Source organism: Globicephala melas, chromosome 3 (assembly GCF_963455315.2).
Source record: "Globicephala melas chromosome 3, mGloMel1.2, whole genome shotgun sequence".
In the NCBI taxonomy this organism is placed as follows: Eukaryota; Metazoa; Chordata; class Mammalia; order Artiodactyla; family Delphinidae; genus Globicephala; species Globicephala melas.
Window position 1 is genome coordinate 63,187,550 of NC_083316.1, and position 12,920 is coordinate 63,200,469.

At 50.3% G+C, this 12,920-nt stretch overlaps 1 protein-coding gene across 1 annotated transcript in view; it reads left to right on the forward strand.

Moving 5' to 3' along the window:
• The window catches only part of THBS4 (thrombospondin 4), a 49,756-nt gene extending 37,048 nt beyond the window's left edge, over nt 1–12,708 (forward strand). Inside the window, exons 12-22 of the mRNA XM_030846699.2 lie at nt 198–305; nt 612–771; nt 2,080–2,198; nt 3,265–3,317; nt 5,865–6,058; nt 7,430–7,608; nt 8,252–8,300; nt 8,394–8,590; nt 9,219–9,391; nt 11,837–11,976; nt 12,518–12,708. Coding sequence (XP_030702559.2) covers nt 198–305; nt 612–771; nt 2,080–2,198; nt 3,265–3,317; nt 5,865–6,058; nt 7,430–7,608; nt 8,252–8,300; nt 8,394–8,590; nt 9,219–9,391; nt 11,837–11,976; nt 12,518–12,579 — 1,434 coding nt within the window. The 3' untranslated portion in view covers nt 12,580–12,708. The remainder of the gene's footprint in view (nt 1–197; nt 306–611; nt 772–2,079; nt 2,199–3,264; nt 3,318–5,864; nt 6,059–7,429; nt 7,609–8,251; nt 8,301–8,393; nt 8,591–9,218; nt 9,392–11,836; nt 11,977–12,517) is intronic.
• Nucleotides 12,709–12,920: the final 212 nt, after the last annotated feature.

Genomic DNA, 12,920 nt, shown 5'->3' on the forward strand with positions numbered 1-12,920 from the left:
AAATGGGGAGATAAACATGTGAGGTGATGCATATGTTAATTAACTCAGTGGGGGAATCCCTTCACAATATCAACATATATCAAATCGTCACATTATACACTTTAAATGTCTTGCAATTTTATTTGTCAGTTATACCTCAATAAAGCTGAAAAAATACAAATGTAGATATGTCTCTGAACTGTGTTTCTCCAACTTAGGACAACTGCAAGTATGTGCCAAATTCCGGCCAAGAGGATGCAGACGGAGATGGCCTTGGAGATGCTTGTGACGAGGATGCTGATGGAGATGGGATCCTGAATGAGCAGGTAAGTACCTGCTTTGCTGGGAGGGCCTTTGAATTGCCACGTACCAGGGATGGTGGAAGAAAGGCCATGAAGTCAACTATTTATATTAATCATCCCGATTGTCTGTTTCCATGCCTGTGTTCCCATGGCACTGCAGTTTTTTATTCTAAGATTATGAAATGTTTATAAAACTGATGAACTTGGGCCTCCTGAGTTGCGACATCTCATGCCAGTCAGGGGAAGGTTGGGTGGCATCCACCGCAGGACCAGGCACACAGTGGGGATTCAGTAAAAGTCAGAGTTAATGTCGGTCTTTTGATCCTTTAGGACAACTGTGTCCTGACTCACAATGTGGACCAGAGGAACAGTGACAAAGATATGTTTGGGGATGCCTGTGATAACTGCCGGAATGTCCTAAATAATGACCAGAAGGACACTGACGGGGATGGAAAAGGAGATGCCTGCGATGACGACATGGATGGAGATGGTGGGTGTGTCTTGCTTAGTCTTTTACTTGGGACTCATTTGTCCTTTTTCCCCTTGTTCTCTCTGAGGAGCAGGAATAGAATGACTGACTCTGAGGGCCTTTCCGCTCCAGGGGGTTCCACATGGCCTGTGCCTGGTGGCCCCAAGGCCCACTTGTTTCTGTGGAAGAAGAACCCTGGTGTTCTGGGAACTCTACATCATTGCCAGAAACTTTGCAGGAATCCCTTCAAGCAGTGTCTTGTCAGGGATGTGACTCTGTAGGGCATCTGTCTTCCCAGACTGCAGCTTTCCTCCCTCCCCACCATCCTTCTCATGCATAAGGGTCCTGGAAGTGGAGGATTGAGGTAGAAGGGCTGAGCAGGGTCATGGGCTGCAGCTCTGGGTCAGGCTCCTCCTGCAGAGACTCGGGCATTTCCCAGGAGCCTGGGAAGAGCTGTCAGGCAGGGCGGCTGCATCACCCAGCTCCAGGGGCCACTGAAGGGGCCTCGTATTGTGGTCTGTGTGAAAGCACCTCTGGAGCACAACTCTGGAGCCTCACAGGCCGTGAGGGAGGACGTTTGTTCCTGTATAGCTTCCGGAACATATAGGTGACTATCATCAAAGTATAGGCTGGATCCGATAGTTTCTGAAAAACACATCACAACACAGGACCTTGAAGGAATTTCCTTTTAGAAATACACTACACCCACCACTAACCAACACACACCCGGCACTCCAGACTATTCCCATGTCTCTAAAGCACGATCCCACCTTCTATAAGCCTGACGGATGGTAAACCCGCTCAGCGAAACAAACAAAAAACGCACCGAGTTGTAGCATTTGCCAGTTTCCATTATGTAAATACCACTCCCACCATCACTGGTTCCAAGGTACCAAGAGGAGATGACATGATTGAACGGGAAGCTGGGGAGAATGGGTATGACTGGCCTGACTCCAGCACACCACTGCCTGAGCCCCGGGGCCCTCGTCATAGCTCACACACCCGTGAGGTCCTCCCTCTCCAGGGTCGGCCCACCTAGCCCTCATGACCCCCTCATCTGGTTGCAGTGATAGCCCTTGATATCTTCAACAAATTCTAACTCAGTGGATAAATGCCTCAGGTCATTCTTCTTTTAAGGCTCCCAGAATCCATCCTTTGACATTACCTCCAGGTAACTGCTGGAAAAGGTATGGCTTTCTGAGGATGGCCCAGGCAGACATTACCTACTGTGTGCCATGTGCTGGCCTGATCTCTACAGCACCTGGAAGTCTGTGCTCCAGACCTTTCTGTGATGTTCGCCTGACTCAGGGAAGCATTCCTTTCTCACAGGAATAAAAAACATCCTGGACAACTGCCAGAAAGTTCCCAACCGTGATCAACAGGACAAAGATGGTGATGGCGTGGGGGATGCCTGTGACAGCTGTCCTGATGTCAGCAACCCTAACCAGGTTAGTAGGATCCAGGGCCATCCAAACTCTAGGCTGAACTGCCCAATGCAGAGACTCACGTAAGACACGTGTCTGGAAGAACCCAGCCGAGCCCGCCAGCCCAGTTCTTTGCTGTTGCCTTATACCTAACAGCAGAGGTGGTGAAATTGTATACTTAAGCCTGGAGGTGATGGGAGATCTGAGGCCTTCGGGACTAATCTCACAGGCTGTGAAGTCCCTGTGAGGTTAGGAATAGGAGTTTTGGGGGTTTCTTAAAATGTATTTGGCTGCGCCGGGTCTTAGTTGCAGCACGTGGGCTCTTCGTTGCTGTGTGCGGGATCTTTAGTTGCGGCATGAAGGATCTAGTTCCCTGACCAGGGATCGAACCCGGGCTCCCTGCATTGGGAGCACACAGTCTTAACTGCTGGACCACCGGGGAAATCCCAGTAATAGTTTAATGATGCCCAAAACAAGTTGTTTTTTTTTTGGCTGAAAGGAAAATGCAATGTGGAAATTAACCATGGGGAGCCTCATGTCCCTTTCATCCCCAAATCCCAACAACAGCCTATGTATGGACATTTCAGATTGGGATCAGTCAGCGATGTGCTGTTTGCCTTCTCTCTCCTCCTTCCTGTCTGGATAATTGGATATGATGTGTCACTTATTTTTAAAGCCCTGAGAGAGGGGCGTCATTATTGCCCTCTGACTCACTCCCATCCTGGCTCAATTCCAAAATGCAGAAGCAAAGCAAAATCTGTTTGCCTTGTCCCCGTGCCTGTGGCTGGCTCCCTTCCGACCCGTGCCTGAGTGCCACGTCTCCACCTGCCACCACGCTGCCCCAGCGCCCTTCTCCAATCAGCTCATCTGGTGTGTAGGCAGCCCATCCTTGGAGCTTGATATTTTGGAAGGCTTTTTTGAAACTTCAGCATTGTGCCTACACCAATATGGTGTTGTCCTTTTGCAGTTTGCACCACCCCAATTCCAGAGGAATAATTCCTGAGATCCAGTGATGATGCGCTGGGTCTGCCTTCTCTGGAACATTCTGTGCAGGCCCAGGGGTAAATAACACGTTTTGTTCTCTTTGCAGTCTGATGTGGATAACGATCTGGTTGGGGACTCCTGTGACACCAATCAGGACAGGTATGGCATGTTTTCCAGCTGCATAGGGCTGATGAAAATTCCAGAGAAAGTTTTCTCTTTCAGAGCTCTCCGTTGCTACCATGCTTTGGGATCTCTCTGGGCAGACTGAGTTGCTGGAGGGACCATAGCCCTGTCTTTGGTCAGGGTCACTGCACCTCCATGAATGGGGGACTTGACGGTACCAGGAGGGGCCACTAGGCACTCAAGCAACTGAGACTCTATCACAGGAGAGGCGGTGTAGCATCATGCTTTAAAGATGGGCTCTGGAGCGACACAGCTAGATATAAATCCCAGCTCCTCCACTTGCACAGCAGCTTACCTTAGGCAAGTGACCTCATCTCTCTGTGCCTCCATTTTCTCATCTGTAAAATGGGGATGGAAATGGAATGTAGCTCTTAGGACTCTTGTGAAAGTTGAGTTAATTTATGGAAAGGACATATTACAGTTTCTGTTGCATCGATGTTAGCTCTTTTGCTGTTATATTCTTTCAGCTCAGGAAAGCTTCATCATCATCCCAAAATAGAGAGCTGTCAGTGTGCTGAGGGAATCACTGTTATTTCATTGTCCTTGGAATTTTTTCTTTCAGTCTTCTTTATTTGGGTGGAGTTGTTCTATGCAAATGAATGTTGTCAGCCCTTCTAGCCCCGCATGGATGGAGTCCTACGTTAAGACACGGGGCTGGATCAGGTGCTATAGGAACATCAAAAATGTAGGCATGGCCAGCTCTGCCCTAGAGGTACCTGCCGTCCAAGACTCTAAACCCTTTCATCTCTGTAGGGAATCATAGGGGCAGCAGGACAGGGGTGAGAGAGGGAAAGGAGTCTAAAAGGCAAAGCAGGAAGAAACATAGCTGCCCTTCTCAACCTCTTCTCAGAGGCTTCCCTACAGGCAGCAGCTCCCAAGCCCAACCTTGCTCAAGGACAGCTCCTATCAAGTCCTTGTGCTCCGTGTCCTTGAAGCACAGTACATGCCAGCTAAGTGAACGTCAACAGACTTCTCAGTCTCTGAGTCTCAATTTCTTCATCTGCAAAGTAGAGAGAATTAAATGCCAAGTGATGGTAAAAAAGAAAGATAATGTAGGTAAAGCTCCTACCTACAGTGCTGGCCCTCAGATAACCTGCAGAAAATGGTAACTGAGGTACTAGTGTTATCACAGCATGAGGAAAGGAGAGGCAAGTCGGAGACAGTTTGACATAGGATGTCTCCGTTTTTGAGGTTAAGATGCGGCTGGTACCCTGACAACTTCCCTCGATAATGTACATCAAGAATGTTCCCTGTTGTAGGTCATCCTGTGCTCTCAGTGCCATCTAAGTGATTTCTAAAATATCCTGTCCCACCAGCCTCTAGATTTTCTGCCTAAAATAACTCATTCCACTACATTTTAATTCCCACAAACTTGAGGACAGAAACTGCTTGGTTTTGCATAAAAATGTTCAGGGCTATATAGAATGGCTGCTAATGGAAATAGCTCAATCTTATGATTTGGAAAGCAGCCCTGCCACATGCCCAGGAATTCCACTGTTGGAGTTGTGTCACCTTCTGCCTGTCGGGGTTGACCTCACTTTCTCTGGGACCCATCTGGGAAGCATTGGCCTGAAGGGCATGGACTGGCCCCTGGCTTCCCTTCCTTGTCCCACTGTGGACAGCGTGGGGCAGTTGCTGGTCCAGGACGAGCTGTGGGTGGCGCCCGTGAAAGGAGTATCTGCTCTAATCCAGGGTAGCCGTGGGAGGCTTCCATCAACTCAGGGAAGCCTGGGGACAGGGCAGACTCATCCTCAGGTGGCCGTTAGGCCTGGAAAGAAGGAATGTCAGGTGGGCAGAGAACGCGGGTTCTGAGAAGCGCGTTAGCCCAGGGCCGAGCCCGGCCTACGTGCTCAGTTCTTGGGAAGGGCGGCCCTGCTGTTCCTGCCCTTCCTGCCCTTCTCCCTGTGCATTCCCGTCTGACGCTTCTCAGGCTTACTGGCCGGGCATGGTGAAGAGTCATAGAAAAGGAAACACCTTAGGGCTTCCCAAGAGCCAGGCACTTAGAAGTGTTTTTCTTATATTAAAACGTAACATGCAAAATTCTAATCACTTAATCATTCAATCTTCCCAACAACCCTGTGAGGTAGGCTGTTATTATTCCCATGGTACAGGGGAGGATGCTGAGCCGTAGAGGGGTAAGGGTCACGTCCGGGGACCCATGCTGGTGCGCAGCTGAGCCAGGACTCGCGGCAGGCAGTGAGTCCACTGCCCCTCACTTTGTTCCCCTCCCACTTTCTCTCTCGGGGGTCACAGTCGTGCCCGGGGACTGAAAGGAGCATCTGGTCACCAAATCACAGAAATAGGCCCTTATTTTGAATAGAAAATGATCTACTTGTTTCAACAGGTTGGAGAAGTGGGAAATGGTCTCTGAGGCCCATAAGGCAGCCTCATCTAAGGACCTGTGGGGGTGATAAAAGACCAAGCCTGGTTAAGACCCCAAACCCAAACTCTCCCTCCTGAGAACTGGACTCTTCGTGTTCTCTGCTGAACTGGGACGCAAACCCCCTCTCCTTTCTCTCACAGTGATGGAGACGGGCACCAGGACAGTACAGACAACTGCCCCACTGTCATAAACAGTGCCCAGCTGGACACTGATAAGGATGGAATTGGTGACGAGTGTGATGATGATGATGACAATGACGGCATCCCAGACATGGTGCCCCCTGGACCAGACAACTGCCGGCTGGTCCCCAACCCTGCCCAAGAGGACAGCAACAGTAAGTGGGCTCAGCCCCAGGCTCCCTTCAGCCAGGCCCATGGTGGCCCCCCTCTGCCAGGGCCCCAGCTTCTCTGAGCAGCCACAGCTTGTGTGGACAGTAGACATCTGCTAGACACCAGTCTCCAACTGTCAGAGAAGAGCTGCTTCTGCACAGCCCTAGCATGAGACCACACAGGGCAGGGAAGCAGCCACGTGCTGCTCGGGGCTTGGAGAACTGCTCCACCATCTTGCCTCGTGCCTTTCACCAGAGTGACAGGGCAGGAGCGGGATGGAGGGGAGGGCACCGCAGCGCTGCGTGATGCCTGATGCCTGCAGGGGCCAAGCTGTTAAGGAAAGGTATGCACAGAGCCAGAAATGAGACAGCAGAGTGGTGAGGACACGTGGTGGTGCGTTGGTGAGGGCATGCCCATCCCAGTATGCAAATTCAAATTTTAATACCATCTGTCACCTGGACAAAAGGCACTGGGCTATATTCAGCCTAAGGATCACTGTAAATTCTTCTTAGATTTTGGTGACCATAATTTCCTTGCTTTTTATGCGTCATAGTCCAGAAAGTACTGTAGACGTTTGCTTACGTAAGGTCAGGCTTAAGATCCACCAGTTGGGGCTTCCCTGGTGGCGCAGTGGTTGAGTGTCCGCCTGCCGATGCAGGGGACGCGGGTTCGTGCCCGGGTCCCGGAAGATCCCACATGCTGCGGAGCGGCTGGGCCCGTGAGCCATGGCCGCTGGGCCTGTGCATCGGAGCCTGTGCTCCGCAACGGGAGAGGCCACAACAGTGGGAGGCCCGCGTACCGCAAAAAAAAAAAAAAGCCACCAGTTGGTGAAACCCCTGTCCTAGAGGACAGCCAGGGTTTCCTGTCAGGTCAACTTTGAAGTGTACTTTTGTATTAAGATTTTTTTTTTTGATGTGGACCATTTTTAAAGTCTTTATTGAATTTGTTACAATACTGCTTCTGTTTTTCGTTTTGGTTTTTTGGCTGCGAGGCATGTGGGATCCTAGCTCCCCAACCAGGGATCGAACCCACACGCCCTGCATTGGAAGATGTAGTCTTAACCACGGGACCACCAGGGAAGTCCCTTGTCAGGTCATCTTTGGACAGTTGCCCTCCACTCTGTCCCTAGGAAGTCCTTTTGATCACCTGCAGTGGGGTTCACTCACCTGCAGTGGGGTTCACTCACCTGCAGTGGGGTTCACCAACCCACCACGAGGACCGTGGGGCCGGCTCAGACACGCCTGATTCCAGGACTCCCCGCTCCACGTGGACCTGGGTCTTGGGCTCTCTCTGCTCCTTGCCCAGCCCCCTCTGTCACGGAGGCTTGGGGGTAGTAGGCATTACTGAACTGATCCCCTCCTCCTCCACCCCCGCAGGCGACGGCGTGGGGGACATCTGCGAGACAGACTTCGACCACGACCAGGTCATCGATCGGATCGACGTGTGCCCGGAGAACGCAGAGGTCACCCTGACCGACTTCAGGGCCTATCAGACGGTGGTCCTGGACCCTGAAGGGGACGCCCAGATCGATCCCAATTGGGTGGTCCTGAACAAGGTGAGTGTCATGCGGTCGGCACCGGCTCAGCGTTGCCTCTCAACACAGGCCCTTCTGAGAGTAGTGGGTAAATTTTGAGGGTGCCGACCTCCAGCCAGGTACTGTTCCACGTCGTGTTTGTTCCTCTCAACAGCCCTGTGACAGAGCTCTTTCATTAGCCTCGTTTTACAGATGATGAGCTCAAGTGTTACAAAGCTTGAATGTTTACTCATGGTAGCACTGCAGTTAAGCAGCTAAGATTGCTGGATTTGGGACCTAGGCAGTCTGACCCTAGAGCCATGCTTCTAATCTCTGCAGTAGATGCTCCGGTGTGTCCTCCTCCCTGTGGACCTAAAGAAGACAGGCACAGAGTGGCTTCGTCGGTTTTCCAGTGTCACCCAGGAGGTCACATTCATTAGAAGCATATGTTCTCTAATTAAGGGTTTATTGACTCAGCTTAAGTGACAGTTTTAGCAAAACTATTTCTACTTAGCTTTGAGGGTTTTTGTTTTTTTCTAAGGGTATGCTTTCTTTGAGCACATAACAAGGTAGAGCAGTTCCTCAGATAATGAAATCTTTACATGGAGGTCTGAGGTTCTGGGCTTCTCTGAGATTATTCTACCCCCTCCAAGGTTAATCTTAACCCCTTCAACTCTCTCTGCAGGGCATGGAGATCGTGCAGACCATGAACAGCGATCCAGGCCTGGCAGTGGGTACGTCCAGGGCCTCATCACCACTGGTACAGAATTCACTCTTTCGAGCTGGTGTGGCTTGTCTGTTTTTCTCATCTATTTTGATCGTTACAGGGTACACGGCTTTTAATGGAGTGGACTTCGAAGGGACCTTCCACGTCAACACCCAGACGGACGATGACTATGCTGGCTTTATCTTTGGTTACCAAGACAGTTCCAGCTTCTATGTGGTCATGTGGAAGCAGACGGAGCAGACGTACTGGCAGGCCACCCCGTTCCGAGCTGTTGCAGAACCTGGCATTCAGCTCAAGGTACTCATCTCCCTTTCCTCTGGGCCCTTCACCCACCTTTTAAATTCTGTGTTCTCCCATATGGCATTTATCCATCTAAGGAACTGATGCATTCGTGCCAGCATTCAAGTTAGGGAACACTGGAGCCCATCCAGGGCCTTGCCTTCACTCCTGCGTACAAGCTACGTGCTTCCCTCTGGGTGACTGATGGTGAGAATGTCAGCCCCAGTAGGGGCCCAAGAGGGGGGGAGGATTTGGGGTGCAGCTTCAGGCACACTCTTCTGGAAACTGGTATTGTGTTTCCTCGATGGGGCCAGCTTTGTACAGGAGGGCTGGGAGGCTACCTCTGTCACTCCTGCTGGGAAGAAAGGCACACTTCAGAGCCCTCATTGGCCAAATGTGGGGAGCAATGGATTTTCAGCAGGAAAAACGGGCTGGGTTAGTGGAATACTGGCCAGTGCGGATTACTGAAAGGCTGGGGGGAGCATCGCAGTAGAAATGGCACTTAAGTGTTGATGCTTTGTGTCCAGATCCAAAGCCACCAGATTGTAACCGTGAATTCCCACCCCGTCACCACCCCAGGGATGGAGGGTGCGGGAAGGGTGGTCTGTGCATTCTGTTCTAAGACCTCACTCGTGTCGTTGTCCAGGCCGTTAAGTCTAAGACGGGTCCAGGGGAGCATCTCCGCAACTCCCTGTGGCACACCGGGGACACCAGCGACCAGGTCAGGCTGCTGTGGAAGGACTCCAGGAACGTGGGCTGGAAGGACAAGGTGTCCTACCGCTGGTTCCTGCAGCACCGGCCCCAGGTGGGCTACATCAGGTAGGTGCAGCGCCCCCTCCTCCCCGTGCACTTGAAGGAAAGCGCATCCTCCTTCTGCATCGCAGAGCCTCTGCTTCCCTGAGCCGAGGGTCCCCGAGGACATGCTGGGACCTCAGGCTCCCAGAAAAGAGGTGGGAGGACGACACCCGGCTCAGACTGACCGCCTGGATGGTAGGGCCAAACTGGGGGTAGAAGGACCTTCTGTGGGGGAGGCCTTGGCACCGGGGCACCAGAACGGTGATTCCCCGTGTGAGGTGAGACGTGCACTGACTCTCCCATCCGCATCCCCATGTGGTCCCTCTGGGCCCTGTATCATCACTTACCCACAAACATTTCACGCTGCAGTGAGTCCCTCACGGTCTGATAAACTCCACGAGGGCAGCACCCATGTCTCATTTTATCTTGGTCTCCCCAGTGCCTGACACAGTGACGGCACATCCCACCCTCGGCATGAACTGACCTTCATGTGAGCCGATGTAATCTGCCTTATTTCCCTGTAGGACTGTTTAAAAAACAACTTTTCTCAGAAGCTAGGATGCCTTAGCACTACATCTTTGAAATTCAGTCGGTGTACTTTTCTCTCTCATTCCTCAAACTTACAGATCAACACCCATGCCAGCTTATGTAGCACTTTTAGGAAGGGTGCTGATTGCTTTCTGCTGACCGGGGGCAAGGAAGCTGCTGAGTGGGAAAAAAGCGAATCATGAGGGCTAGTTCATATTTTGTCCTTCTTTGAGCCATTACATCAAATGTAATCTGTCTCACAGTAAGATGATCATGTTCTCAGCCCTATTAAGCTTAATGCCCCTTTTTTATGACATATTTTGAGATGCCCCCTCTGTGTCCCAAAATGAAATCATAGAAAATATAACCTACCTGCACATGTTATTTTAGAGAGTCAATCTGATCCCTAATAGAGAAATAATTTATAACAAAATCGTGTAAATGCTTGGACACAACCACACCCAACACAAAATGAGACAGACACTGGCACCTGTGCCTAGAATCACGGCAGAGGCGATGTCCTACCACAGATTGGTGTGTTGTAGACACAGCAGTGGTAATGTGACTTTCTAAAATGGTGAACAGCTACAGAGAAGGACAAATATTGTATGACATCGCTTACATGTGGAACCTAAAAGGTACAAATGAACTGATTTACAAAACAGAAGTAGAGTCACAGATGTAGAAAACAATATGGTTATGGGGGGCGGGGAAGGGAAAAATTAGGAGGTTGGGATTGACATATACACACTACTGTATATAAAATGCATAACTAATAAGGACCTACTGTATAGCACAGGGAACTCAATATTCTGTAATGGCCCATGTGGGAATAGAATCTAAAACAGTGGATATATGTAGATGTATAACTGATTCAGTTTGCTGTACAGCAGAAAGTAACACAACATTGTAAGTCAACTATACTCCAATAAAATAAGTAAATAGTAAACAGCTTAATTGTTAAACAAAACAAAGTACAGCTGACCTTTGAGCAATGCAGGGGATCTGTTCCAGGACCCCGCCAGGGATAAAGATCTGCAGATGCTCCAGTCCCATAGTCGGCCTTCCGTATCAGCAGCTCAGTATCTGCAGAGTCAACCACCTGTAGATCACATAGTAAAGTAGTATTTGGAAAAAATCCACATATAAGTGGACGCATGCAGTTCAAGCCTATGTTGTTTCAGGGTCGACTGTACTCAGTTTCTCAATTTACCCTGGAAAATCAGTTAATACCAGTGCAAAAACTACTTGATGTTCCCAAGTGAGAGAGAGTTAGGTTCTAAGCCCAGATAAACAGTCTCTTCACCTACCCAAGGGTCTGGAGGAGCACCCCAAAAGTGTCTGGATGCAGGACAAGTTTTGATTTTCCGCTCCAGGGCCTTGTAAGCTACCCAGCACCACTGGCCTCTGTCACTAAATGCCACGGTGACAGCTCAAAATGCTCCCACAAATGTCTCAAACCCTGCTTAGGGAGTGCCGTCCCTCCCGAGGAGAATCATTGCTCTGGGATTCCACCAAATGTTATCAGTTCGACCTAGAGAAAAGCAGTGGTTTTCAAGCATGAGGTCTGGACAAGGTAACTCACTGGACAGTGAAGTCACAAAGCCTCTTGGTCCTGAGTCGTATTGTGATTTCTCTTTAACTCATCAGCGAGTACCCAGCGAGTTGAACTCGGTGCCCAGCATCATGCTAGGCCTTTGGAGAGACGGAAGAGGGGAGATGTGGACGGGTGGTCCCTGACCTCATGGAGGTTCCAGTCTCGTAGGGAAAGGGGAACACAGCAGCGGGAGCACGATCCAGGTCTGTGAAAAGTGAAGTATGAAACAGAGCAAAGATGCAGGTGGATAAGAAGTGGGACCCCTAGGCCTTACGACAGGCGCTTCCCCCAACCTTGGTTGGAGACCTACACACGGAGACCCGCTCTGGCTGTGTTGTCCGCAGGGTGCAGTTTTATGAAGGCTCCGAGTTGGTGGCTGACTCGGGGGTCACCATAGACACCACCATGCGTGGAGGCCGGCTCGGCGTGTTCTGCTTCTCCCAGGAAAACATCATTTGGTCCAACCTCAAGTATCGCTGCAATGGTAACGTACATTCTTGTCGCTGCATACTATCACTACTAGAAAAAAAATCCAATAATGCCACCCTATCGTATAGCACACATCCCTTCCAGAAGCCACAAGCTCACGCCACATATTCCCGAAACCTGAGAATCCCTGTGTCATCCAAGTAAAAGGCAGATCTCATTTCTCCTATTTGATAGATGAGGAAATTGAGCCCCAGAGAATTAAACTGCTCGGCTTAGAACGTGGGTTCAGTGAGAGATTCAGGCAGGTTTAATTGACAGGCAGCCTTCATTTTCATACAGCTCACACAGAATCATAAACTCAAAATCCATTTTTTCTTTAGGCCTGTGAATGAGCACTCCTGGGCTTTAAGCCAACAATTTGCAAAGCAGCCGGCGGTAGAAAATGGCGGCCGGGGGTGTGGCATGAAGTGGTGTCTTTGGGGGCCTGCTGGGTGGGCTGACAGCAACCCCTACAGGATGCCTCCCAGCGTGAGATGCACCAGGATGCGGGCTGGAGGGAGCCTTCCTAATCCCCCTGTGCCTGTTCTCCTTTGCAGACACCATCCCAGAGGACTTCCAAGAATTTCAAACCCAGAATTTCGATCGCCTGGATAACTAAACCAAAGAAACAATCCGTGACTGCTTTTCCAAACACTGAAACCACATATTTTTTTAACCTCCTACAACTTTCTTTATATACACTGTGGCTTTCTTTTGCCCACCCAAATATACCAAACTTTTTATATGAATGTAGCAATAAAGAGAATTTCTAAAAACTGTGTTACCCAGACATCGCTTGCACGTGGCTCAGGCTTTGATGATGTGTGTGCCGTTCTCTGTGGTGTCCACGTGCAACAGTCAAAAGGCTCAGGCCAGAGGTCTCATCTTCCGTCTCTCCAGTTAGCTTCACACAGAAGCCTCACAGTTCCGTGCTCACCTCAGCAGCCTCCTTATTCTGGG